A 27,411-nucleotide genomic window follows, 5' to 3' on the forward strand; every position below is an offset into this window, starting at 1 on the left:
CTCCCGGCTCTCCCCTCCCTCGCTCGGGACAATGGCCGAGCCGTCTAGACACCCCCTCCCCCCGGCCGGCCTCGCGCTTTATTTGCCAGACAAAGCGGGACCGGCGGCCGGGCCCGGGCGGGGGCTACGAGTACGCACCCCCACCTCCCAAGGGAGGCCTGGCGGGCGGCAGAGGGACGCGGACCCACCAGCCCTGACCAGGGGTCCCGGGGCACCAGTGTGGAGTTGGACGCTGGGAAGGGTGGGGGTGTTGAAGGGAACCACCTCCCCAGCCCATTCCTTGGCCCCTTCAGGCAGGACCGGGCAAGAGCTGCCGCCCCCGCGGGGCCGGTGAGCACACACAGCCCTGGGTCACACATACCGAGATGTAGATGTGCACACACAGAGTATACCCACAGACGTGCACATCCAGCTCACACACTGATGTGCACCAGCCAAATGCCTCACATGCTGCCTGCACACACTTGGACACATACAGACACAGATCCAAGGACATACCTACACCTAGCTCACACATGCAGACAGGCATATCCAGCCTATACACAGGCACACCTGTGCACACAGGTCCCGCATACAGACACACAGCTGTACACCCAAATACACAGTTCACATATATGGACGCACAACAGATCCATATGGCCCATGCATCTGTACACCCATGCACATTTCACACTCGCACATGTGCCTACACATCCCACAGATCATTGAGGCCCACAGTGTGGGTCACATGGCCTCCAGTATGAGTTCACAAACACAGGCCCCTGTCTGGTTGATAGTGTCTTGTCTCTGCTTGTCCCCTGAGGAAGGGGACATATGCCATGTTGGCCCATTCTCATGTCCAGCCCAACTCCTTCTGTCTCTCCCTTTCTATCTCTCTTTCTCTGTACTTCTCTATCTCTTCTTTCTGTGTCTGCCTGCTTCCACTTTCCTTTTTTGTCTGTTTTTCTCCATCTCCCTCCATCTTTCTCTCTCTCTGTGACACACACACACACACACACACGAACACAGTGGCCCCACACCTGTCAGCACACACAATTTTTCACTAGCTCACACCCAACCATGCCCCAGACCCATCTGGCAGGACAGTTAGACTACACCACACCCCAGAGGGACACAGCCCTCAGGGATGAGGACTCTGGACAGGGCAGCACATGTCTTGTGCCAGCTGCCCCTCCCTTCAACACACACCCTATGCCTGCAACACCCAGTGCTGGCTGCACCTGGGGTACATGCCCTGGCTTCTCTCCCCAGAGCTACTACGCAGGGCTGCCCTGCTGGAGAAGATGCCCAACATCACTGGACGGGAGACCTGTGGCCCCAGGACTCCCTGCCCCTACCTCCTCCATTACCCCAGGATCTGGGCACACAGACCCAGACCTCCCTTTAACACTGGGCACCCTCATTTCTTGCCTCAGTACCCCCCATTCTGGCAGCCTCCAGCGCCCCCACATCTGGCACAAGTCAGCGCCTCTTCCTGCCCGACCCTGCCTTGTGGTTCCCAGGGCTCAAGCTGGCAGGGACAGCTGCAGCCCCAACAGCTGGGGCCAGGGCAGGAAGGGGGGGCCGTGGGAACTGTAGATGCGGGGGCTCCCTGCACCCACAGAGACACCCCCAGTGCAGTGCAGCTGTTGCCTGGGGGAGGGAGAAAGGATGCCTGTCACTCCGTGCTGGGGTTCCTGGGCATCTGGCTGACCTGCCCACCTCCCTTTGCCCCCACACAGCCCCTCCTTGCCTGGATGGAAGCCCATGTGCGAATGGAGGTCGCTGCACCCAGCTGCCCTCCCGGGAGGCTGCCTGCCTGTGAGTGCCTGGCTCCAAGCCATCACTGGGCCCTGTGTGGGGAGGTGGTCTATCTTTTCTCCCTGCCTCTGTGTCCACCATGGATGCTTCTAACATTCCTACGTGTGTGTGGCTTGGGCAACCTCTTGTTTCCCAGTTGGAATCAGCAGGGTTAAGAGCAGGGGCTCTGGAGTCTGCCTGGCCTGGGTTCAAATCCTGTATCATGTTGCTGACTGGCTGGGACTGCAATTCTTTAGGCCTCACTGTCCTGGTCTGGAAAATGGGCCCAGTAACCCCAACTAAACAGAATTCTCCGCTGCCTGAGGTCACATGTAAAGCCCCTGATGGAGGTAGTTATAGTTCAATCAACAAATCTTCAGGGACCAATAGCAGTGGCTTTGCAGTTGTGAGTACACCATCTGCACCCTACTTTATCTCAAGATTTAGTGGTGGGGGCACAGGAGGCCTGTAATACAGCCCTGCTCTGCCACTTAATTGCTGTGTGACCATGGGTCACTTATTTCTCCTCTGTGAACCTCACTGCATCTGTGAAATAGGGGTGCTTCTCCCTGGCTTGTGACTACAAAGAGGACCAAGAATTTGGTTGTTGGATAATAACACAAGGAAAGATGGAGAGCTGGGGGGAGCAGGGCAGAGGCTGGGAGACAGCTGAACAGAGGCAGAGCTCAGTTTGAATTCTGGGCTCTGGGTTACCTTGAGCAAGTGCTTTGAGCTCTCTGAGCCTCAGTTTTTGCATCTGGAAAATGGGGCAATAATAGTTCCTTCTTTACAAGGTGATTCTACAGATTTAAATAGGTCCTTCATACGATGAACTCAGCATAGGGATTATTAGTATAAATAGTAACGACAGAAACAGAAAGTATGTGTCATAAGAGGGAACCTCTAAGACTATGAGAAAATGCTTGGTTCCTTTTATAATGTAATTGGTAATAGCAGTTCACCCAGTAGCCATTAATTGATTCATTCCAGCATTCGTTTATTCAACAACGTGTGATTTTAGACCTTGGAGAGCCCTTTTGAAGTTATACACGCACTTTGAGTGGAACCCCACTTCGGCTTACCTGGGTGGGGGGATTAGCTGGGCTGAGCGGGTTCCTCGGGTTGGGAGTCTGCAATGGTGGAAATGGGGGCAAGAGCGACCTGATCTGGAGCCACTCACCTGGGAGGCGGAGCCGCAGGGCCGAGCGCCTGCGCAGTGGAGCTCCGCTTCTGGAATACTGCCGACAGGTGAATGCGCCCGCGGCTGCCCCGCCCCTCGACAGGTGAATCACCGGCGCGCGCGGCTGCCTGGAGCCTGGATTGCCCGCAGTGGAGCGGGTTCAGTCCCCAGAGGTGGGCCGTGGGAACCACTCCCCACGCCCGCCCCCCACACCCCATCTCCTTCAAGGTCCCAAATACTCATGTCTTTACTGGGATGCCCCAATCTGTCACCTTCCCCATGAATACCCCAAGTTTCTCCCAAAAACTAGACTCCTAAACCCTTGTCTCTATCTCCCAGTCCTCGCCTCCCCCGCTAACCCCCCACAAGCCTGATCTCCCCCCGAGTCGGTCTCCCCCGAAACCCAGGCCGTGGGGCGGGGCTCGGGCGGAGGCTGGAACCGGCCCGACCGGTCGGCAGGGGCGCGGGGCGCAGAGCGTGGGAACACGCCCGGGGCGCCGGGAGGGGGCCGCGCGGCCGCGCCCTGCCTGGCGGTGGGACCAGCAGTCCGGGGCGCCCCGCGCAGCGCGCCCCCTCCCGGCGCGCAGTGGTGGCAGACGTCCTTGCCCTGGAGAGTTTTGGGGAGGGGGCTGGGAGCTGGGCCCTAGCCTCCTGACACTATCTGCGTCCCTGCCTGGCCTTGCCCCGACCTGTTTCGCTGGGGGCCGGGGTGGGGGGGGGATCTTGTGGATGACGCTAGGGACTGAGTCAGCTGCTCGAGTTTAGCCCAGAGCAACTGGGACAAGCCAGAGGGAAGGAGCAGCGCCAGGGGTGGACAGCGTTAGGGGTGGGGTCTGGACCCTCTTGCCTCTCCAAGCCCCTCTGACACACACACACACACACACACACCCCGCCGCCAGTGTTTCCCTGGAGATTTCCAGTATTAAGACCACCCCCTCCCAGTTCTTATATTTCCCTCACGCCCCATCCAGCTTGCTTTGGTGGTTTTGGAAAGGGAGCTGCGGGCCTCCCACCTACAAGAGGGCATCACTATTGGTGTCTACCTCCTCACCCCAGTGGAAAGAAGGGGCGTGTGTGTCCCCAGGAAAGGAGTAGATTTGTGGGGGGGTCCTCCTGTCTGTCCAGGTGAGAGTTGCCTGTATGTGTGACCCAGTCTGCCGGTTGGTGTCTGAGTATTTGCCAGGCCCATATGTGGAGTTGGTGCACCCTTCTGTGTGTGTATCTGTGTATGTATTTCTGGGTCTGTCTGTGTGTGCCTGGGAGGTTGTCTTCTGGAGTCAGACTTTGCAGTTCTCTCGACCTGGTACTCTCTTCCCCACGCAGATCCATGGCCCTCTCCTTTCCTTCAGTCTGTGAAAACATATTTGCTTTCCCCCCAGCTCTCTCTCCCCCTAATCCTGTGTCTTAGTTTCCTGTGGCTGCTGTAACCGATGACCCAAAACTGGATGGTTTAAAGCAACAGAAATTCACTCTCACAGTTCCTGAGGCCAGAAGTCTAAAATCAAGGGGTTGGCAGCCACACACTCTCCAATGGCTTTAGGGGAGACTCCTTTTCTCTTCCACCTTCTAGCAGTTCCAGATGTTCCTTGGCTTGTGGGTGCAACACTCCAACCTCTGCCTCCAAACAGCCTTCTTTTACTCCCAAATCTCCCTCTGCCTTTCTCTTAAAAGGATATCTGTCATTGGATTTAGGGCCCATCTGGAGATTGTGGGAGGATCTCATCTTGATAGCTGTCATTTAGTTATATCTGCAAAGAACTTTTTTTCCTATATAAGGTCACAGTCACAGGTTCTGTGGACATTTCTTTTCGGGAACCACCACTCTATACTCTATCCTCCATGGCCCTCATGGTCCTCACCACCCCCTGCTGGCAGGTTGTATATTAATTCATGATTTATATATCTTCTCTTCGCCCAATTTCACTGAGCATCAAGAGGGTGGGACCAATTTTATTATGTTTGCTGCTGTATTCCTATTGTTAAGAATATAGTAGGTCTCACGGAATAAATTGCATGCATGAATGAGTGTGTTTATTGCTCTGTTTGCCTGTGTGTTTCTTTCCTGTCTTGTGTGTATCTCTGTGTCTGGAGCTGTCCTTCCCTCATTGAGCTGTCTCTGCCCGCAGGTGCCCTCCAGGCTGGGTGGGTGAGCGGTGCCAGTTGGAAGATCCCTGCCATTCAGGCCCCTGTGCTGGCCGAGGTGTCTGCCAGAGCTCAGTGGTAGCGGGCACCGCCCGCTTCTCCTGCCGCTGTCCCCGTGGGTTCCGAGGTAAGGGAGGATCTGGAGGGGTGCCCGAGGCAGACAAGGGTGTGGTCTGCCCAAGCTCACCCTCTCCTGGTCCCTCCAGGCCCTGACTGCTCCCTGCCGGACCCCTGCCTCAGCAGCCCCTGTGCCCATGGTGCCCGCTGTTCGGTGGGGCCCGATGGCCGCTACATCTGCTCCTGCCCACCTGGCTACCAGGGCCGCAGCTGCCGAAGTGACATGGATGAGTGCCGGGTGGGCGGAGGGCCCTGCCGTCATGGTGGCACCTGCCTCAACATGCCTGGCTCCTTCCGCTGCCAGTGCCCAGCTGGCTACATGGGGCCACTGTGTGAGAACCCCACAGTGCCCTGTGCTCCCTCACCATGCCGTAACGGAGGCACCTGTAGACAGAGTGGTGATCTCACCTATGACTGTGCCTGCCTTCCTGGTGAGGGAACTATTCTTAAGGGAGGCAGCAGGGATTGGGGAACAGCAGGCCAGCCTGGCAATGACCATCCTTGTCTACTCCTCCCCTGCTAGGGTTCGATGGCCAGAACTGTGAAGTGAATGTGGATGACTGTCCCGGGCACCGATGTCTAAATGGGGGGACATGTGTGGATGGTGTCAACACCTACAACTGCCAGTGTCCTCCCGAGTGGACAGGTGGGTCCTGGGGCTAGAGGGAGCTGAGTGGGTGGGTGTGCACAGTCTGGGTATCTGGACTGGTGCACCTGTGTGCCACAGGCCAATTCTGCACAGAGGACGTGGATGAGTGTCAACTGCAGCCCAACGCTTGCCACAACGGGGGCACCTGCTTTAACACACTGGGTGGCCACAGCTGTGTGTGCGTCAACGGCTGGACGGGTGAGAGCTGCAGTCAGAATATTGATGACTGTGCTACAGCTGTGTGCTTCCATGGGGCCACCTGCCATGACCGCGTGGCCTCCTTCTACTGTGCCTGCCCCATGGGCAAGACTGGTGAGTAGCTATTGCCCCTGTAGGAAGCAAGGAAGCCATTGATGGTTATTGGGGGAGGGGGGGCAAGGATGGTGTCTGACTTGAGTGTTAGAATGATTATGTTGGAGGCCAGATTTGGGACAAAAGCATAAACCTAGGAGAAGCCTGGGTGGATAGCGGCATACAGTACAGGGCAGAAGCCATGGGAATGGAGCACTCTCCTGTGACCAAGAAAGAGAGGGGACCTGTGGAAGTGGCAAAGGTCAGAGAAGGTGTTCGGGAGGGGGACTTGGAAATGGAGGGAAGGGCATGTCAGGCAGAGGGTACTGAAGAAGCAAAGGCTTAAGGTAGGACCCTTTTATAATCAGAAAAAGACTTGACAGATTTAAAAACAATATGTGAACATTTTCAATTCATTTTGAAATGCGTCAGAAAAAAAAAACGATAGATAAACCTTACAATAGCTGCATCTAGGTGGTGGGTATATGAATCAACTTTTCTGTGTGTTTGAAATTTTTCATAATAAATGGGAAAAAATAGCTACGAAATACACTACAGGTTAATAAAAACAAAACACAAAACACTATGTTGGACTGTGGGAACTTTGGACAAAGCTGGAGGCTTTGCCCTCGACTTCTGCCTGCCCCTTTCCAGGGCTTCTGTGTCATCTGGATGATGCCTGTGTCAGCAATCCTTGTCACGAGGATGCTATCTGCGACACGAACCCGGTGAACGGCAGGGCCATCTGTACCTGTCCACCAGGCTTCACCGGCGGCGCGTGTGACCAGGACGTGGATGAGTGCTCCATTGGTGAGGGAGGCGTTGTCTGAGTCGGGAAGAAGACAGGTTGGTCCTCAGTTGCCCACACCCACACTGGCTGTGCCTATTCCCACAGGCGCCAACCCCTGTGAGCACCTGGGCAGATGCGTGAACACACAGGGCTCGTTCCTGTGCCAGTGTGGCCGTGGCTACACCGGACCGCGATGCGAGACCGATGTAAACGAGTGCCTATCAGGGCCGTGCCGCAACCAGGCCACGTGCTTGGACCGCATAGGCCAGTTCACCTGCATCTGCATGGCAGGTGCGTGGTGGGTGTGGCAGGGGCGGGGCCCGAGACAGGGGGCAGGGCCCTGAGGGAGACTCTGGTGGGACTGGGTTCGGAATGACACCCTGAGAGACTGAAGCCTGGGATGAGGTAGCGGTGGAGCCAGAGCTGAATTTCATGCGAGGCTGGGGGCGTGGTCAAATGGAGTCAGTAGAAGCTCAGGCTGGGAGTGGAGTCTGAACTTTAGGGTTCACTGGGGATGTGGACAATATGGAGGCAGAGGGTCTGGAGTGGTATCCAGGTGGAGCCTGCAGACAGTCTCCCACTAATGCAGGGGTGGAACTTGAGGCTGCGCACAAAGCTATGGTGGGTCCCGGGGCTGGGAGCTGGGGACAGAGCATAGTCCGCTGACTGGCAAGGGAAGAGGGTGGTCTGAAGGCAAGGTCCATATGGAGTCTCATAAGCCTTGGACCTGTTGGGACCACCGCTCGGTGAAGGTCCAGCCTGAGGACGAGAACTGAATCTAGGGTTGGGCTGCGGGCAAAGCCAACAAGGCTCAGGGGAACTATGAGTGTTAAGGGCAGTACCTCCCCTCTTGCTCTCCCTTCAGGCCAGAGAGTAGGCCCCACCGCCCTAACCCCCTCCCTTCCCCCACTACATCCCCAGGCTTCACAGGCACCTACTGCGAGGTAGACTTGGACGAATGCCAGAGCAGCCCCTGTGTCAATGGCGGGGTCTGCAAGGACAGAGTCAATGGCTTCAGCTGCACCTGCCCCTCAGGTAAGGACCCCGGGCCAGGGATCCTGAAAAAGATAGGCCCCATGCAGTGTCAAAAGTTCCAGGATGGGAGCTTATGAGACCATGTTAGCGGAAAACTATTACAATAGAAACCACATTATGAAAAACATTGAAATTAATTTAAAACTAAGCAAATGGGCTTCCTACCCAAACAAGGCAGGCCTTGCGAGGGGTGACTGCTCTGCCCTGTCTGGGCCTCTGTTCACCCCACTCCCCATCCCAGGCTTCAGCGGGGCCTTGTGTCAGCTGGATGTTGATGAATGCGCGAGCACACCCTGCCGGAATGGAGCCAAGTGTGTGGACCAGCCTGATGGCTACGAGTGCCGCTGCGCAGAGGGTGAGGGCCCGTTAATGACAGACTCCGCAAGAATCGAGATGGGGCTAGTGGGGAAGAGAGCCAATAACAGCTTGGGAGAAAGCTTGGGGGCGTGGCTGCAGCAAATGATCGCCAGGGGCGGAGCCAATGATAGACTTAAACGGAGGTGAGGCTAGCTAGGGGTGGGGCTAAAGAGTCTGGCTGGGCACTAGGTGCCTGTAATTGGGTGGGGAGTGTCCAACACACTACCTGCGGGCACCTCCCAAGAGTCCCCGTTTGCAGTTGAAGGAGAGGCACAATAAGGTTGATAGCGTAAGAATTGGAGGCGGGCCACAGCTGAGGGTGGGATTTAACTGTGGCAGTGGCTTGGCCAGGTGCGAGTCCTGGAGCCTAGAGCTGGTTGGAGTGGAAGCCAACTAGGGGTGGGGCCTGAACTGAGCTCGCCTCCTGCTGGCTCGATGAGCAGGGCCTGAGGTAGAGCTGAGCCAGGACTTGTTGGAGCCATAGCTGTGGGCAGGACCTTGGCAAGTGGGCGCAGCCTGACCCTGTGGCCCTGCAGGCTTCGAGGGCCCGCTGTGTGAACTCAACGTGGATGACTGCTCCCCGGACCCGTGCCACCATGGGCGCTGCGTGGATGGCATCGCCAGCTTCTCCTGTGCCTGTGCCCCGGGCTACACGGGCACACGTTGTGAGAGCCAGGTGGATGAGTGCCGCAGCCAGCCTTGCCGCCACGGGGGCAAATGCTTAGACCTGGTGGACAAATACCTCTGCCGTTGCCCTCCTGGCACCACAGGTGGGACCAAGGACTGGGCTGTGCAGGAACACTACATCTGGAGGGGCACAGAGGGTTTGGTAATGGTGCCTCTGGCGGGAAACAGTGGTGGCTACCTGTGTCATGTTCCCCTTCCTCAGGTGTGAACTGCGAGGTTAACATCGATGATTGTGCCAGCAACCCATGCACCTTTGGAATCTGCCGGGATGGTATCAACCGCTATGACTGTGTATGCCAGCCTGGCTTCACAGGTGGGCAAGCGGCTGCCATGCAAAGGGGGTCTTTAGAGGGTGAAGGTGGACTCATCCATCTTTCTTGGTCAGGTTTTGCCCCTTTCTTTGCACTTGTTTATCCAACGTGATTGTCCATGCTTTGCCCTGCGGTTTTGCTTTTTCTCATTGACACGAGGTTGTCCCCATATTGGCTCAAGTTTATCCTGGAACAGATGAGGATGCCTCGAAGGGATGGGGGTGTTTCTGAGTGGGGCCAAGATAATCCTTAGTGAAAATGAAAGTGACTTTAAGTTTGGGGATGAGGATGATCATTCTGGGGGAAGGCAGCTCTGGTTTGAGGAGGTGGCTATTTAATCTGCACAAGAGCTGATATATTATGAGAGTGAGAATGTCCTTGCTCAAGGGCATGGCCATGCTGAATGGGGCTAGGTTGTCCATCCCCATTAGCCCGATTGTTCTTGTCCTGGGATGAGGTTGCTTGCATGTTCCCCAGGGCCCCTTTGCAATGTGGAGATCAACGAGTGTGCATCCAGCCCGTGCGGCGAAGGAGGCTCCTGCATAGATGGGGAAAATGGCTTCCGCTGCCTCTGCCCACCCGGCTCCCTGCCTCCACTGTGCCTCCCCCCGAGCCATCCCTGTGCCCAAGAACCCTGCAGTCATGGTGTCTGTCGAGACGCGCCTGGAGGGTGAGGCCTCACCTCAGCCCCCGACCAGCCCCCCCCCCACCCCCTCGCACGTGCCAGCCCTGACTGCCTCCCCCTCCAGGTTCCGCTGTGAGTGTGAGCCTGGCTGGAGTGGCCCCCGGTGCAGCCAGAGCCTTGCTCAGGATGCCTGTGAGTCTCAGCCCTGTGGGGCCGGTGGCACCTGTACCAGCGATGGAATAAGCTTCCACTGCATCTGTCCCCCTGGTGTCCAGGGTATGTGTCCCCACCTTCCCTTCCCAGGATCCTTTGTCTCCCTTTTCCTTCTTACTTCTCTCTGCTCCAATCTCTTTTGTATGTTTGCCTTTGTTTTCCTTTCCTCTTTTCCCCCTGGAGCTTGGGGGTGGGGACCCTGGGGGGTGATGGGAACAAATAATCTTTCGAAATTACCTCACTCTTCCTGCCCACCACAGGCCATCAGTGTGAGTTGCTGTCCCCCTGCTCTCCTAACCCCTGTGAACATGGGGGCCACTGCGAGTCTGCTCCTGGCCAGCTGACTGTCTGCTCCTGCCCCCCTGGTTGGCAAGGTACACAAGCTGCTTCTTCTTCCTCTTCTCCTTCACCACCCTCTTCCCTGCCTCATACTGGGTGATGCTGGTGACTCACCCTGGCCCTGTCTTTTAGGGGAGCTTCCTTCTGGGAAGGGACAGAGCTGGACAGATACTTGCAGCCGCTGTGGTCAGTTCTGGAGAAGAGGAAGGGATATGGAGAAGCTAGGTCTCAGGCTGAGGGTTTGGGGACAGCTTCCTGGAGGAGCAGATCTTTTTTTTTTTTTTTTAAAGATTTTTTTATTGGGGAATTGGGGGGAGGGGAACAGTGCTGGGAAATTGGGGGAAGGGGAACAGACAAGTTGCTGTCGTTTTGTTCTTCAGTCTAGTTGTGGAGGACGTTGCTTCACTGGCCCAAGTTGGCACCATCATTGTGCTCTTCCCGGGTGAGGCAGATCAGTCGCCAGCTTCTGGACGGCCGCTCACTGCGGCTGCTGGCCACTCACGCTGGCTGCTGGCTACACACGTTGGCTACACATGTTAGCCCATGGCAACCCACTGCAGCAGGGGCTGCAGCCTACGCCGTCCCCGGCGACTCATGGCAGCCCAGCTCCAGGTTGAGCTGTTGTTCAGCATCTTAGCTGTAGAGGACAGTGTCACTGGCCCTCATATGTGGGATCCGAACCGGGGCCCTCTGGCGTCCCAAGCCAGTTCTTAACCATCACGCCATTTGGCCGGCCCCTGGAGGAGCAGATCTTAATCAGAGAATGTATTCCCCACTCAATGAAGCAAGAAGGAAGTTCTAGAATAGTATGTGCAAAACATCCAGAGGCAAATGACAACATAGCTTGTTCTTGCATTCACCTATCTCAGCCTTCAGGTTCTTCCTGAGTGACAGGTACCCTCAGACCCTACTCTGCACCCTCTAACCCTAGATGTCACCTTACTCCCCCTACCCCAGGCCTGAGATGCCAGCAAGATGTAGATGAATGTGCCAGCCCCTCACCCTGCGGTCCCCATGGTACCTGCACCAACCTGGCGGGGAGTTTTAGCTGTACCTGCCATGGAGGATACAGTGGCCCTTCCTGTGACCAGGACATCGATGACTGTGACCCCAGTGAGTGCAGGGGAGCTCTTGGGGGATGCTGCCTAAGGAAACATGTTTATGAAGCACATACTGTGTGCTGGCCAATATGCTTTCATTTCATCTTCATAGTTTTCTTCCTCTCCCCATTTTACTCATGCAACTGAGGCCCAAAGAGGTTAAGTGACTTGCCTGAGGTCACATAGCAGGTAAGGGGATGAGCTGGGATTGGAGCACACGTCTGTCTGACTCGGAAGCCTGTGCATTTTCTCTGGCAGCAAAGCGAGTTAGGATTGTGTGTAAAGTATGCGATAATAGGCCCCCAGCGAGTTCTCCAGGAATGCTGTCCAATAAACAAATAACCCAAGCCACATATGCAATTAAACATTTTCTAGTACTCACATAAAAAAGTAAAAACAAAAAACAAAAAAGGTGATATTAAATTTAATGATATATTTATTTAACCTAATATATAAAAATTATTATTTCAACATGTAATCAATATAAACTTAAGATAGTTTGCAATCTTTTTTTCATACTAAGTCTTCAGAATCCGAAATCTGGTGTGTATTTTAACTTACTGCACAGTCTCAATTTGGACTAGCTACACGTCAAGAACTCAACAGCCACATGTGGCCAGTGGCCACTATACTGGCCAGCACAGGTCTGGAGGAGGCCTTCTGTGCTGAGTCCAAGAATTAAACAGACACAACTAACAGTATGTGCTTGGCAGCTCAAAGAGAACTTTTGGTTCTGCCAACCCCTTCCCCCTCCACATAGGTACATAGGTGAGATAAGGGAGGGAATGAGGCAACAGAGGAGACAGAATTCGATTCCTCTGACCAAATGTGCCCCTCCCAATTAAGCCTGTTTTCCTCCCAAGTGCCCTGCTATGCAAGGTATGGCTAGGTCAGGCAGGGCTGATGGGGTGAGGCGAGGTGAGTGATCATACCTCCTCCCTGCTGATCACAGACCCCTGCCTGAATGGCGGCTCCTGTCAGGACCGCGTGGGCTCCTTTTCCTGCTCCTGCCTTCCCGGCTTTGCTGGCCCCCGCTGTGCCCGTGACGTGGACGAGTGTATGAGCAGCCCCTGTGGCCCAGGCACCTGCACTGACCACGTGGCTTCCTTCACCTGCACCTGCCCCCCAGGCTATGGAGGCTTCCGCTGTGAGCAGGACCTACCTAACTGCAGCCCCAGGTGGATAGGGCCTCTACTGGAAGCTCCGGGACCCTGATGTTGGGTGGGGCACAGGACCTGAGAAGGAGTGGGGACAAGAAGGGGGATCATCGGCTTGGCACCCACCTTAGGACTCTGATGCCTGATGGGGCACTGTGTGGGAAGGGGCAGATCATCTTAGAGACTCTCGTCCCTCAGCGGGTGAAGCCAGACCAGAGTGGGGGCCTACACGTGGCTCCCACCTGAGTAGTGAAGTACCTGGTAAACTGGAGTTAAGGGATAGGACCTGGCGGTGCCTCCGCTGGGGCTGCAGCCTCTCTTGGAGGGTAGTGGGGAGTAGTGGTCAGGAAGTGAGCCCATGCAACTCTAGGCGGGGCCTAGGGGAGGGTGGGGCCTGTGAGAAGGCGGGGCCTGACCCACCCTCATTTCCCCTCCAGCTCCTGCTTCAATGGTGGGACCTGCGTGGACAGCGTGAACTCCTTCAGCTGCCTGTGCCGCCCTGGCTACACTGGTGCACACTGCCAGCACGAGGCCGATTCCTGCCTCTCGCGGCCCTGTCTACACGGGGGCGTCTGCACTGCCACCCACCCTGGCTTCCACTGCGCCTGTCCAGTGGGCTTCACAGGCACTCAGTGCCAGGTGGGCGGGGTCACTGGGGGCAGGGTGGAGGAGGAGTCTAGAGGGGTGTAATTGGAGAGAAGCCTACATGGGATCCTAGGCTGAGGTCTTCTGGGTACCCTGGGGGAGAAGACTGCCTGGGTCCTGCGGGGAGGTTTGCAGGAGGTTGTGGTGAGGAGCCTGGCCCGGACCCTGGGGGAGAACCTGGGTCGCAATTTCCGCGGGTCCCTGAGCGCTGACACTGTGGGCTTCCCTTCCAGACGCTGGTAGACGCGTGTAGCCATGCTCCCTGTCAGAACGGGGGTCGCTGTGCTCCGACAGGGACCTCTTTCCATTGCCTTTGTCCTCCGGGGTGGAGCGGCAGCCTCTGTGACATCCAGAGCCTGCCCTGCAGAGAGGCTGCAGCCCAGATGGGTGAGGGGGAGCACTGACCAGTGTGTACAGATTGGGAGGGTGCATGTGCATATACTTCCTGCCAGCGTGAGCCCAATTAGGGTGCAATGGAGCATATGGGCATGATGTGTATGGCTGAATGTGTGTAGGTGTGTGACTGGGACAGTCGGCCAGGATGGTATGTGTGTCTGTCACTGCAAGACAACTGGGATGACATCTGTGTGTGACTGAGCTGGTGTGTGCAGCGAAGGTGTGTGTGTGTGTCAGTGACTAGGATTGTGCAGTTGGGGGGGATGCATGATGACCTGATGGAGTGTGGTGGGACCCTGGTGACTGGTGGCAGCAGGGATGTTGGGTGGTGCTGTGCATGATGGGAGCAGGGAGGGGAGAGTGTGTTCCTGAGGTGGCTCTCTGTGTAGGGGTGCGGCTGGAGCAGCTGTGTCAGGCTGGTGGGCACTGTGTGGACAAGGACAGCGCCCATTACTGCGTGTGCCCAGAGGGCCGCACAGGCAGCCACTGTGAGCAGGAGGTGGACCCCTGCTTTGCCCAGCCCTGCCAGCACGGGGGCACCTGCCGAGGCTACATGGGAGGTTATGTATGTGAGGTAAGGGGCACCCAGGGGAGGGGAGAGGGGAACTAGTCACATCTGGGTGTGTCTGGACACGCATTTCTGTGTGTCTGTAGGGTTTTTGCTTTTGTGACTGAGTATATCTTTGTGAGTGTCACTCTGGGTAGATCTGGTGGTGTTTCTGTCTGTTTGGGTGCACCTCTGCCTTTGGTTGGTTCCTGTGCCTATCTATATGTCTCTCTGTGCATGGTGTCTCTTTGGGTGTGAATGCATGTGCGGGTGTCTGAGTGTGGTCTCTGGTTGTGTGTGTCTTGGGTATATCTGGATATCCAGGTGTTTCCTCCTGTGTGTCTGTGCTTTGTGTTTGTATGTGTGTGTCCGTCTGCACTGGGTATGTCTGTGGCCCTCCATGTCTGGGTGTCCTTCTGTGTTTGGGTGTGTGTTGTCTGTGCACTGGGCATGTCTCCATGTGTTGGATGACTGTGTGTGTCCTTTTGTGCTGGGATTCTCTGTCTTCACGGAGAGTGTCTATGTCCCTTGGGGCTGAGTGGATCCCTGTCTCACCCCTACCACAGTGTCCTGCTGGCTACGCAGGTGACAACTGCGAGGATGATGTGGACGAGTGTGCCTCCCAGCCTTGCCAGAATGGGGGTTTCTGCATTGACCTTGTGGCCCGATATCTCTGCTCCTGCCCCCCTGGAACACTGGGTATGCCAGGGTTGGGAAACAGGCTGTGAGGCTGGGTCTCTGTCCCCTCCTGACTGCTACCCCATCCTCCCTTCCCCCAGGTGTGCTCTGTGAGATTAATGAGGATGACTGTGGCCCAGGCCTATCCCTGGACCTAGGCCCCCGGTGCCTGCACAATGGTACCTGTGTGGACCTGGTGGGTGGCTTCCACTGTACCTGCCCCCCCGGATTCACTGGCCTGCGCTGTGAGGCAGACATCAACGAGTGTCGCCTGGGTGCCTGCCATGTGGCACACACCCGGGACTGCCTGCAGGACCCAGGTGGGGGCTTCCGCTGCCTTTGCCAAGCGGGTTTCACAGGTAAGCATGGGCAAGGGGGCTGGCCTGGGATCTTGCCTGTGTCCCCTGCTGTGGCTGATCCACTGGCTACTGCTTGCCCAGGTCCCCGCTGTCAGACTGTGCTGTCTCCCTGTGAGTCCCAGCCATGCCAGCATGGAGGCCAATGCCATCATGGCCAAGGTCCTGGGGGTGCACTGACCTTTGCCTGCCATTGTGTCCCAGTAAGTAGGGGTGGCTTGTCACATCAGGGTTTATGGGAGAGGAGTGGGAACATGGCCTGGTGGGAAGATGTGGCTTTAGGGGAGAAGGGGTGGAAGGGAAGGGGTTTTCTGGGAAATGTTGACATTACCTGGAGGAGGGTGTGAGGCTGGGGTTTGGAAGCATGGCCTCCTGGGGAAGGTGAAGCTTATGTGCAAGGTGGGTCTTGCAGTGGGGGAGAAGTTTGGTAGAATCTGGGGAGATTGGCTGCTCAAGCAGTCCCAAGTCTTGACACTCCTATCCTCTCTCTCTCTCTCTCTCTCCTTCCTTTTTCTCCCTTCTTCCACCCCCCACCCGCCCCCCTGCCCCGTGTTTATTTCTCTTTCCCCCAACCCCACCTTCAGCCGTTCTGGGGCCCGCGTTGCGAGAGGGTGGCCCGCTCGTGCCGGGAGCTGCAGTGTCCGGTGGGCATCCCGTGCCAGCAGACGGTCCGTGGGCCGCGTTGCGCCTGCCCCCCGGGGCTGTCGGGGCCTGCCTGCCGTGGCTTTCGGGAGTCCTCCGCTGGGGCCACCAATGCCAGCTGCGTGCCCTCCCCCTGCTTCCACGGGGGCTCTTGCCACCCCGAACCGTCGGCGCCCTTCTTCCGCTGCGCATGCCCGCTGGGCTGGGCCGGGCTACACTGCGAGGTGCCAGCGGTGGCGCCGGAGGCCCCTGAGGAGCCGCTGTGCCCGAGCGCCGCCTGCGAGGCCAAGAGCGGGGACAAGCACTGCGACCGCGAGTGCAATAGCCCGGGCTGTGGCTGGGACGGCGGCGATTGCTCCCTGAGCGTGGGCGACCCCTGGCGGCAATGTGCGGCGGTGCAGTGCTGGCGCCTCTTCAACAACAGCCGCTGTGACCCCGCCTGCAGCTCCCCAGCCTGCCTCTACGACAACTTCGATTGCAGGGATGGCGGCCGCGAGCGCACCTGCAAGTGAGTCCCTCTGTTTTCCTGTCTTTCTGTCTATCTGTCTGTCCGTGCATGGGCCCCGCCTTTCTTCCCGTCTGTCCATCCGTTCACCCCAGTCTGTGTCTTGTCTGATATGTGCCATATCTGACCATCCAATGGGCCCTGCCTCTACCTGTCCATCCATTTGCCTTGATCCATCGTTAAGACTGTCTGCTGGGTTGTCCATTCATTTGCCCCTACTGTTTCTTAGTGTACCCTGTCTGCCTAGCCGAATGCCACTTCTGTCTGTTGGTCCACCTGTGTGCCTGCCCTCTCTGTTCATCCTGCCCTGACTGTCCCAATGTTTCCATCTGTTTGTCCATCCATGTATCCCACCTGTCTGTTTTTCCGTCTGCCTCTGCACTCCATCTGTCTCTCCTTGTGCCCTGTTTGTCGGTCTTGCTGTCCATCCATGAATTCTTTTCGACCCTCTGTGTACCCAACTGTATGTTGTCCATTCTTGGCTCTCGTCTGTGTATCTGTCTATTCATATGCCCGTTTATCTGTCTATGTGCCTCATGTATCTGTCCACCTTTGTGCCCCATCTGTTCATCCATGTCCTTCTTGTCTGTCCTTTCGTCCCTCCATGCACTCCTTTTTGCCCCTTTATATGCCCATCCATCTGTCCATGCCTGTCTATCCCTGCCTCGCTTCTGCCCCTCTCTATGTCTGTGCATGCCCTTGTCTGTCTGCCCCATGCATTCCATCTTCCATCCTGTGCTCTGTCCCTTCTGTCCCACATTGTGTCCCTCTGTCTGCCTGGACTCTTTCTCTCACGTTTATGTACCTGTTCTCTTCACCCCTCCTCTCCCTCTCACTCATTATTCTTCAGTCACCCTGGCCTTTCTGCATTTTCTCCCATACCCCGAGCTTGGTCCCACCTGGGGGCCTTTGTACTGGCTTTTCCCGCTGCCTGGTGTACTCTTCCTTCAGGAAGCCACATGGCTCCTCTCCTACCTCCTTCAAGTGTTTGCTCAAACAGCCATACTTTCTCAGTGATCTCTCTGGCCACCCCCAGCACTTCTCCTGCTTTATTTTCCTCCTTAGCATTTAATTCCATTTCTCTCTCTCTTTCTCTCTCTCTTTAACCTCTGTCCCCACCCATTTGAATGCCACCTCCACGTGTTCAAGGATCTGTGCCTGGACATACATACCCTGGGTGCCTACAGCAGCACCCAGAATCTGGTAGACTTCTAGCAATAGTGATTTATTAATAGTTACTGAGCAAAGGGATTGGATTTTCAGGAAAGCCTGACACATGCGGATACATTCTAGTCCTCTGCTCACTGTCTGTCCCCCTCTGTCTCCAGAGTCGGGGTGCTCTGTGCTATGTGTGCAGGGGGTCGGAGGCCCCCTGACAGTGTCCCCTCTCCACCCCCAGCCCGTTCTATGAGAAGTACTGCGCGGACCACTTTGCGGACGGCCGCTGCGACCAGGGCTGCAACACGGAGGAGTGTGGCTGGGATGGGCTGGACTGCGCAGGTGAGGTGCCGGCCCTGCTGGCCCGCGGCGTGCTGGTGCTCACAGTGCTGCTGCCGCCCGAGGAGCTATTGCGCTCCAGTGCCGACTTCCTGCAGCGCCTCAGCGGCATCCTGCGCACCTCGCTGCGCTTCCGCCTGGATGAGCGCGGTCAGGCCATGGTCTTCCCTTACCACCGGCCTGGCCCTGGCTCAGAAGCCCGGAACCGGAGGGAGCTGGCCCCTGAGGTGATCGGGTGAGTGGTTGGTTCCCCCCTGAGGAGCCATGGGGGCTGCTCAGGCACTGAGCATGGGACGGGAGAGGGGTACCGTGGATCAGGTCTGGTGTGTTTCCACTTGACATCTTGGGGAGTCTTCTTGGCAGTAAGTCCAGCACATCTCAACCTTGATAGCATTTATCTTTGGGGCCAGATCATTATTTGCTATGGGGGGGGACATCCTGTGCACTGTTGGGTGTTGAGCAGCATCCCTGGCCGCCCCCAACTAGATGCAAGTAGCACCCCACCCCTAAGATGTGACAGACATGGTCAAGGGACCTTTGGGGAGCAGGATTGCCCCTGGATATAGAGCTACCTCCTTCTGGAGAGGCAAGGGTGTAGCAGAGTGGTTAAGAGCACGTGTAGTTTTTTGTTTATTTGTTTAGAAATGGAAAATCTAGAACTCTCCTGCCGGTGACCTGGTAGAGGAGCAAGAGGGAGGTGTGGTCTTTGAGCAGGGTGGGGCCCTGACACAGAGAGGGGGGCTGGATTTTAGAGATGTGGGGGCTCATGCTCTGACTGGGTATCTGGACTAGGGAAAATGGAAGAGAGTGTCTGATGTGCCAGTCCCTCGCTGGGGTGAGTGGCTGGAGGACGTCTCATCAAACTGAAGACACAGGGTGAAAAGTCGGGGTTGTTTTGGGGCTTGAAGAACCTGAGGAGTCTGAGGGTATCGTGGAGACCCCCAGAAGGTGATCAGGGACTGAAGACAGAGAGAAGAAAGACAAAGGAGAGCTGACAATCATTGAAGCCGTGGGAGGGACTCAAAGAAGTGGGGAGAGAAATGCGGATAGAAGAATGATCCTGGGACACTGAGACCTAAGAATTGGATGAGGGAAAGTAGATCAGAAAAGAGTGTTCCCAAGCAAGGACTCACCGGCTTTTGAGAAAAGAACGGGCTTTTATTTGCAAGTTTGGCTCGCAAGGAACCAGGAGGCAAGACTCAAATCTGTCTCCCTGATCCAAGGTTTGGGGCAATATTTAAGGGGTTTCACACTGGATCTTCCTGGACAATAGACCCTTTGCTTCTGAAGGGGTTTTGGTGTTCAGGTTCCGGTCATGTCCTTGGGTTCCATGGGGAGAGCAGTTAAGGGTTCACAAGTGTTACTCATGAGTTATGTCCCCAAGTGTTACTCATAAGTGGGGTAAACGTTACTTCCAGGTCTTGTTAGAAACAGGATAGGACCAGTTTGAATTGGTACTGTGGCTACAAGAGGAGAAGGGGCAACTAGAGAAACAGGAAGAGATCAGGATGTAGGGTGTTGGGGACCCCAAGGAAAGAGGGAGTTGGAGAGCTGGGGTCTTGGAAGCAGAGCCTGAGATGGGGATTCAGATATGTGTGCCCTATTGAAGGAGTGGTCTCAGGGGAGAGGGGTGAGGGCAGCAGGATGGGGCAGGGGGAAAACTGAAGCAAGGGTCTAGCTTTAGTCTGATTCCTTGGAGAGCTCTGGAGCGTGAATAGCACCTCAGCGTCAGTCTCACCTTGAGACAGGAGGGCCAGCTTTTGTACACCCTGCATCAGCCAGTCACTGGCTGAGGGCTGTCCTAAGGGGTGTCACCTCCCAAGGGAGGGGGTTTCCCACTTTGCTGAGAACCTTCTTCTCCGGAAGAAGGGGTGGCTGTCAGCTGTTAGAAGCCATAGTAGTTGGGAGATGGATGCACCAGCCTGATACAGGAGATCTGGGCATGTGCCTACAGCATCCATGAGAGATGTTGGCATGAAAACAATGCCCACTGGAGTCATGGTTCAGAGGACACTGGTAGCCAGGGCAATACTGGTTTTGGGGGTGGGGTTGGATGCCAGATGGCGGCAGGTGGGCCATAGCGACATGGTGAGTGGACACAGCTCGTTGGAGCCTGGCGCTGGGGATTGGTGCCAGGCTGGCAGCAGGTGCCCCATTGAGCCAACCTGTCCCAACCCTGTGTCCACACAGCTCCGTGGTGATGCTGGAGATTGACAACCGGCTGTGCCTGCAGTCACCAGAGAATGACCACTGCTTCCCCGATGCCCAGAGTGCAGCTGATTACCTGGGAGCACTGTCCGCAGTGGAGCGTCTGGACTTCCCGTACCCACTGCGGGACGCGCGAGGTAAGCCTGGCGTGTGGGTGACCAGGCTAGAACTGGGGCTCTCACGGTGGGCTGGTCCTGGGCCATGGCTGAAGTCCCCATTTATTGTCCACAGGGGAGCCGCTGGAGCTGCCAGAACCAAGTGTGCCACTGCTGCCACTGCTGGCTGCCAGCGCCGTCTTCCTGCTGGTCATCCTCATCCTGGGCGTCATGGTGGCCCGGCGCAAGCGTGAGCACAGCACCCTCTGGTTCCCTGAGGGCTTTGCACTGCACAAAGATGTGGCTGCTGGCCATAAGGGCCGGCGGGAGCCTGTGGGCCAAGATGCACTGGGAATGAAGTGAGTCCCCTGCCCACTCCCCATACCTGACTTGATGGGTCTTATGAGCCCTTGAGCCCACCTTGACCTGACTCTGATTTCTGACCCCATCTGGACCCTAACGTCTGACTTCAGCCTGGATCCCAGTGTCCATCCCCTTGACCACTGGCTGTATGAACCCTGGGGATCACCCCTGATTCGTTACCCCCTGACCCCACTTTCTATGTCCCAGATACCCTGACTCAAATCCTATCCTGACCCTACTCTGACCCCACCCTGATCCTGGCCTCTCAGACTTTACCCTGATATTCAGCATTCATTCCCTCATGATTGCTGACCCCATGACCCCTGTCTGTACCCCAACCTATCCCTGACCCCTGACCTCTCTCTAGCTAACCCACACTGACCTTTGACCTTCCCTTCTGACCCCCTTTTCATCCCAACTCAGTGTCTGTTCCCCATAATCCTCAATGTTGGCCTTGACTCTGGGCCTCACCTTCAACTCCCTGACCTGTCTCTTAAGACCCTCAACCCCACCCTGACGTAACCCCTTTCCTGTGACCCCATGACCCCCTGGCCTCTTTCCACAACCTCTTCATCTTGGCTATATCTCTTACCTGTTATGAGGCTAACTCCATCCTCCATGACCCCTGACGTCATATTTTGTAACCCTTGATGTATGCCTATGACCGTTACCTATCCCATAGCTCACTGCTCTGACCTAGGACCCCACTCCTGTCCCTTCCACAGTTCCACCTTAAGACCCTGGCCATCACTCATCATAGCCCCTGACTATACCCTTGTGACCTTGACCCCATCCTGCACCCCCCATTAGGCGCTGTACCACAGCCCTGCCCCCTGTGCATACTGACCTATCCAGACCCCCACCTCACTTCTGGGACCTCTGCTCTGACCCCATCCCAAATCCTCCCCAGGTCATGTGTTTCCATTGTCCTCTCTCCCCTATGCCCTTCCCATTATCCCCACAGGAACATGGCCAAGGGCGAGAGTCTAATGGGGGAGGTGGCCACAGACTGGATGGACACGGAGTGCCCAGAGGCCAAGCGACTGAAGGTTGTGCCCCCTCCTCTGATTCCTGCCTTCAGGGTCCTGGGTGGGGCCCCAGTGGTCAGTAGGAGAGCCCAGAGGAAGTCACCTGAATCCTTAAGCTCAGGTCTGCCTTGGTCAGGCTCTATGTTTGATGCCTAAAGGCTCTTAAGTGCCCTGGCAGGCTGGCTAAGGATATTCTGTCCTGTTTCCATAACATCACTCATACCTTTTGGAGCATGAGTCTAAAATTTATTAGGTTCCTGCTAGAGACACAGGTGCTGTGCTTGCGAAGTTAAATCAATATATTTGTGTGTGACTCTTTGGTCCTGATACCTCATGATCATATTCATGTCCACAGATTAATACTGATCCTTGAAGGACCCCCATGCCCCCACATTTTTTTTACCAGTGATTTGTATTTTCCAGAATACAAGTTTTGCATTTATTCTGTTAAAATTTAGTTCTAAATATTTTATTCTTCTTGATCCTGTTGTCAGTAGAATTGTTCTTTTAATCTCATTTTTGGTGTGTTAATGTCTAGTGCATGGACAGGTATGTGCTAACAGGTGCGATACTCTGTCTCTTCCTTGATCACCCACCTTAAGGTCCCAGTGCTTCCCTCCTTCCAATTTGGATTAAAATCCCAGTGTTTCCTCTTATGAGTTCTCTGAGCTCCAGTATGTCAATTTCCTGTTTCCTCATCTAGGAAACAATCAGGTTTTGGGGGCTGTGTGTACGTTTTCATGAGGAAACCTGTGGGGATGCCCAGACTGCCCCTCTAACTGTCTCTCTTCCAACTCATGAGAATCTGGGTCCTTATGCCTCCAGGTGGAGGAGCCTGGTGTGGCGGCCGAGGATGCTGTAGATTGCCGCCAGTGGACTCAACACCACCTGGTTGCTGCTGACATCCGGGTGGCACCAGCCATGGCATTGACACCACCGCAGGGTGATGCAGATGCTGATGGCATGGATGTCAATGTGCGAGGCCCAGGTAAGTGATGGCACCCCCTCCGTATGCAAGATGCCCCTTACTTGTCCTTGTAAGAATTTGTATCTGGGTCTGTGTTCTGGGGAGAGCTATGTGTGTCCAGGTGTTTGTCTGTGGGGCTGTATGTTAATTAGGGCTCTTGGTTGTATGTGATAATAGCCCAACTCAAACTAGCTTAAGTAAAACAAGGCATTTACTGGCTCTTGTACCTGGAAGTATCAGGCACATTTAGATCCATGATTTACCACCTCTTTGCTCCAGCCCAGGCAGGCTTTCTCCTGGGGACACCTTGGTTACAGGCAGGACTAGCCTTACAAAACCTTTTTCCCTGTCTGCACCAGCAAAAGTCCCAGGATGAGTTCTGATTGGTCAGACTAGGGTCACATGCTCATCCCTGAACCAATCAGTGTGACCTGAGGGCTGGAATATGTAGATTGACCAGGCCTGGGCGACATGCCTGTCCCTGAAGGAGAGGGTTCAGCTCTACCCAGAGTTTGAGGCTGGGAATGTGGTGTAAGTGTCTCCCAAAGTGCACCAGGGCAAATGCACATGCATAGTGCAGCAGACTGTTATCTAGATCCTGTTGCATTAATCTTTGCCGTATTTCAGGTTATTCTTCCCCCAGCTCCATTTTGCTTTTGCTCGAAATGGCCTGCAACTGTGGCTCTTATTTGAAGTCCGTCAGTGGTTTTATTTCCCTAGGGGCGCTCTTAACCAGTGGGTGTGGGCGTATGAAAGGCACAGCTCCTTTGCCTCCAGCAGTATGATAACACTAGATGTGGTAGCTTCTAGAACACCCCTTTGGGATCAGACTGAAATAACCCAGTGAGAATTTGTCTGAGGTGCATGCTTCTTTGACTTCCTCCCTCCTTTGTCTTGTATCCCCTTGTGCCTAGGAGCTCTTCTGTGACAAATCACATGCCCATGAATCCTCATCCTGGGTTGGCTTCTGGGGCACTTGACACAGCGTTTGTGCAGATGTGCATGCATGTGTCCCACTTCCTCCTCCTGCAGTGCCCTCAATAGGATTCCCTGGAAAGGCCTCTGTGTCCATCTCCCTTGAGATATGCCCCTGTTTATTACAGATGGCTTCACCCCATTAATGCTGGCCTCCTTCTGTGGGGGGGCCCTGGAGCCGATGCCGGCTGAAGAGGATGAGGCAGAAGACACGTCAGCAAGCATCATTTCAGATCTGATCTGCCAGGGGGCCCAGCTCGGGGCACGGACTGACCGCACAGGCGAGACAGCCCTGCACCTGGCCGCCCGTTATGCCCGGGCCGATGCAGCCAAGCGGCTGTTGGATGCTGGGGCAGACACCAATGCCCAGGACCACTCGGGCCGAACCCCCCTGCACACAGCTGTCACTGCCGATGCCCAGGGTGTTTTCCAGGTGAGATGGGTCTACCCCTTTTGACCTTAGAGCTGGGACAGGCATCAGAAAGATCTGGGTTCAAACCCCACTTCTGTCTTTCAGAGCTCACTTTCCTCATTTGTAAAAGGGGGATATATGGGAGTACAGTTTCTGGAAAGTAGCTGCTCCCTGAACCTCATTGATTCTAGGGGAAATGGGGGTTGGTGACCTCTAAGGGCTTAGAGGTGCTCTTGGTCCCCATGTGCCTGTCATGACTACCCCTGCTGCACCCCCTCTCCCCTAGATTCTCATCCGGAACCGCTCCACAGACCTGGATGCCCGCATGGCGGATGGTTCAACGGCATTGATCCTGGCGGCCCGCCTAGCGGTGGAGGGCATGGTGGAAGAGCTCATTGCCAGCCATGCTGACGTCAATGCCGTGGACGAGCTTGGTAGGTTGGTGGTAGGGGGGGATAGTTGTGGCGGGGGTGGGGGGCTGAGAGGGTGTCACGTGGACCCTGACTGTCTTGTTGAACTCACACCCATGTTTCGACCCAATCACTGAAGTTCATGTACACATAACAGGGCTTCAATATGGACTTACACTCTCATGCATGTTTTATTTTTATTAGTTTTTTTTTTATGGCATTCACTAGCCCTTAGGGCCCATCAATGATTTAGAAAAAGGCACCCTTCCCCAAGACACTTCATTTCCAACTAAATACTTTGTTAGAAGAACTTACTCTGCTGCCCTGCTGGGCAGCTGGTGTAATACATTTGTAAATTGGTCAAACCTGTAGTGGTGACTCCTCCTTCCACAGAGGTGGCTTGCTTGCACAGAATCTGCATAGTTGTGCAGACTCACCACCTGTCCTCATGTTACGGATGTAGATATACACTTAGATATGCACAGAAATCCTTTGGAGCAGGTGTTCTCAACCTTGGTACCATTGACATTTGGGGTCGGTTCATTTTTGGTGGTGGGGCTGTCCCTTGCAGTATAGCATGTTAAGCAGTACCCCTGGCCTTGAACCACTAGATACCAGTAGCACCCCACCTACCAGTTATGACAACCAAAAATGTCTTCTGACATTGCTAAATGCCCCTGGCAGGGTAAATCACCCCTGGTTGAGAAATATGGCTCGAAAGGAGCACTGTCCAATAGAACTTTCTGTCACGATAGAAATAGTCTCAGTCTGTGTTATGCAATATGGTAGCCACTGGCAACACATGGCTATTGAGTCCTTGAAATGTGGCTAGGGAGGATGAAGAGCCAAATGTTTTATTTCATTTAGTGTTTTAACCTTTGTTTTGTCTGCTTTGAAAAACAAGCTTTATTGAGATATAATCCACATACCATTCACCCATTTAAATAAAACTAACTGGCTTTTAGTATAATCACATAGTTGTGCAAATATCGTCACCATAAATTTTAGAACATTTCTATTACCTGAGAAAGAAACCCTCGTCTCTAAGCCATCACCTCCCCTTCCAATCCCCCTCTGACAAACCCCTCAGCTCCCCAGCCCCTGGCGACCACTAATATACTTCTTGTCTCTATGGATTTGCCTATTCTGGATATTTCATATAAATGGACTCATACAGTATGTGGTCTTTTTTGACTGGTTTCTTTCACTTAGCGTAATGTTTTCAAGGTTCACGAATGTTATAGTATGTATCAGTATTACTTGTTTTTAATGACCGAATGATATTTTATTGTATGAATATACTACATTTTGTTTATCATTCCATCCTTTGATGGACATTTGGGTTGTTTCTACTTTTTGGGTGGTTTCTACTTTTTATGAATAATGCTGCCATGAACATTTGTGTACACGTTTTTGTGTGGACGTATCTTTTCATTTTTCTTAGGTAGATGGATACCTAGGAGCAGAATTTCTGGGTTATATGACAACTGTTTAAACTTTTGAGGATCTGCCAGATTGTTTTCCACGGCGGGTGCCCCATTTTTCATTTTTACCAATAGTGTATGAGGGTTCCAATATCTCCATATCCTTGCCAACACTTTTTATTATCTGTCTTTTTGTTTATAGCCACTTCTAAAGGGTGTGAATTGATATCTCATTGTGGTTTTGATATTTATTTCCCTGATGGCTAATGACATTGAGCATCTTTTCATGCACTTATTGGCCATTTGAATATCTCCTTTGGAGAAATGTCTGTTCAGATTCTTTGCCCATTTTTAAAATTGGATTATTTGTATTTTTTATTATTGAGTTAAAAGAGTACTTTTTATATTCTATGTATGTCTCTTATCGGATATGTAGTTTATAAATATTTCTCCCAGTTTGTAGGTTTTATTTTCATTTTTAATGTCCTCAGAAGCACAAAAGTTTAAATTTTGTTGCTGTCCAATTTATCTGTTTTTGTTATTATTGTTGCTTGTGCTTTTGGCGTCATATCTAAGAATCCTTTGCCTAATTCAAGGTTGTGAAGATTTACTCCTATGCTTTCTTTTAAATGTTTTATAGTTTGAGCTCTTACATTTAGGTCTTTGATTCATTTGAGTTATTTTTTGTATATGGTGTGAGGTAGGGGTCCAGCTTCATACTTTTACATGTGGAGATACAGCTGTCCCAGGATCATTTGTTGAGAAAGCTGTCCTTTCCCCATTGAATGGTCTTGGTGCCTATTTTATTTAATTTAAATCTAAAGAATGTTGCTGCACTGGACAGCACATCTCTAGCTACTAACAAGTGAGGGCTTCACAGTTTCCCCTGTGTATGAAGAATCACATGAACAAGTGTGCACACACAAGTACAGTGTCTCCCTTGGAAAGGTCTGCACACACACACAGACCCAAATACAGGTGCTCAGATATTCATGGCAGGTCTGCTTCTCTACCCCCCCTCCAGGCTATATTCTGGGCACTTCCTGCTTTCCTGCCTTGGGGGCCAGGACATGAACCTGATTCTGACCCTGACCTCTCCCCTCTCCCACCAGGGAAATCAGCCTTACACTGGGCCGCAGCTGTCAACAACGTGGAGGCTACCTTGGCCCTGCTCAAAAATGGAGCCAACAAGGACATGCAAGATAGCAAGGTGAGCCCTAACCCTTGGCCCACCTGGGGGTCAGCCCTGCCGCAGCCCCCCACAGGGAGCAGAGAACAGGGTGGGGTAGGCTAGTGGGGGCATTTACCTTGCCTGCAGCCAGCTTTCAAGAGTGGGATTTGGGCCCAAGAGGCTCCAACAGTAGATCAGAGGAGGAAGTCTGTGGCAGTTGCAGTGTGACCTTGGGTAAGTTACTTACCTCCCCTGAGCCTCTGTTCTCATCTGTGAAAGTGGGGAAGCAGTAGTACCCATCTCATTGCCTCTTCCGACGA

The 27,411-nt window shown here is 54.3% G+C and overlaps 1 protein-coding gene across 1 annotated transcript in view; it reads left to right on the forward strand.

Moving 5' to 3' along the window:
- The window catches only part of NOTCH3 (notch receptor 3), a 33,150-nt gene that overhangs the window by 3,170 nt on the left and 2,569 nt on the right, over window positions 1–27,411 (forward strand). Inside the window, exons 2-32 of the mRNA XM_019631738.1 lie at window positions 1,722–1,800; window positions 5,086–5,228; window positions 5,308–5,649; window positions 5,742–5,864; window positions 5,946–6,179; window positions 6,813–6,968; window positions 7,054–7,239; window positions 7,870–7,983; window positions 8,225–8,338; window positions 8,877–9,110; window positions 9,230–9,340; window positions 9,816–10,008; window positions 10,088–10,239; window positions 10,437–10,550; window positions 11,473–11,628; window positions 12,568–12,793; window positions 13,210–13,411; window positions 13,651–13,804; window positions 14,203–14,387; window positions 14,927–15,059; window positions 15,140–15,397; window positions 15,479–15,597; window positions 15,979–16,544; window positions 17,941–18,273; window positions 20,229–20,383; window positions 20,478–20,700; window positions 21,669–21,753; window positions 22,558–22,720; window positions 23,803–24,107; window positions 24,373–24,520; window positions 27,033–27,130. Of these exons, the coding sequence (XP_019487283.1) occupies window positions 1,722–1,800; window positions 5,086–5,228; window positions 5,308–5,649; window positions 5,742–5,864; window positions 5,946–6,179; window positions 6,813–6,968; window positions 7,054–7,239; window positions 7,870–7,983; window positions 8,225–8,338; window positions 8,877–9,110; window positions 9,230–9,340; window positions 9,816–10,008; window positions 10,088–10,239; window positions 10,437–10,550; window positions 11,473–11,628; window positions 12,568–12,793; window positions 13,210–13,411; window positions 13,651–13,804; window positions 14,203–14,387; window positions 14,927–15,059; window positions 15,140–15,397; window positions 15,479–15,597; window positions 15,979–16,544; window positions 17,941–18,273; window positions 20,229–20,383; window positions 20,478–20,700; window positions 21,669–21,753; window positions 22,558–22,720; window positions 23,803–24,107; window positions 24,373–24,520; window positions 27,033–27,130 (5,804 nt within the window). The remainder of the gene's footprint in view (window positions 1–1,721; window positions 1,801–5,085; window positions 5,229–5,307; window positions 5,650–5,741; window positions 5,865–5,945; window positions 6,180–6,812; window positions 6,969–7,053; window positions 7,240–7,869; window positions 7,984–8,224; window positions 8,339–8,876; window positions 9,111–9,229; window positions 9,341–9,815; window positions 10,009–10,087; window positions 10,240–10,436; window positions 10,551–11,472; window positions 11,629–12,567; window positions 12,794–13,209; window positions 13,412–13,650; window positions 13,805–14,202; window positions 14,388–14,926; window positions 15,060–15,139; window positions 15,398–15,478; window positions 15,598–15,978; window positions 16,545–17,940; window positions 18,274–20,228; window positions 20,384–20,477; window positions 20,701–21,668; window positions 21,754–22,557; window positions 22,721–23,802; window positions 24,108–24,372; window positions 24,521–27,032; window positions 27,131–27,411) is intronic.

The sequence above is a fragment of the Hipposideros armiger genome, unplaced genomic scaffold (genome assembly GCF_001890085.2).
Source record: "Hipposideros armiger isolate ML-2016 unplaced genomic scaffold, ASM189008v1 scaffold_1045, whole genome shotgun sequence".
In the NCBI taxonomy this organism is placed as follows: Eukaryota; Metazoa; Chordata; class Mammalia; order Chiroptera; family Hipposideridae; genus Hipposideros; species Hipposideros armiger.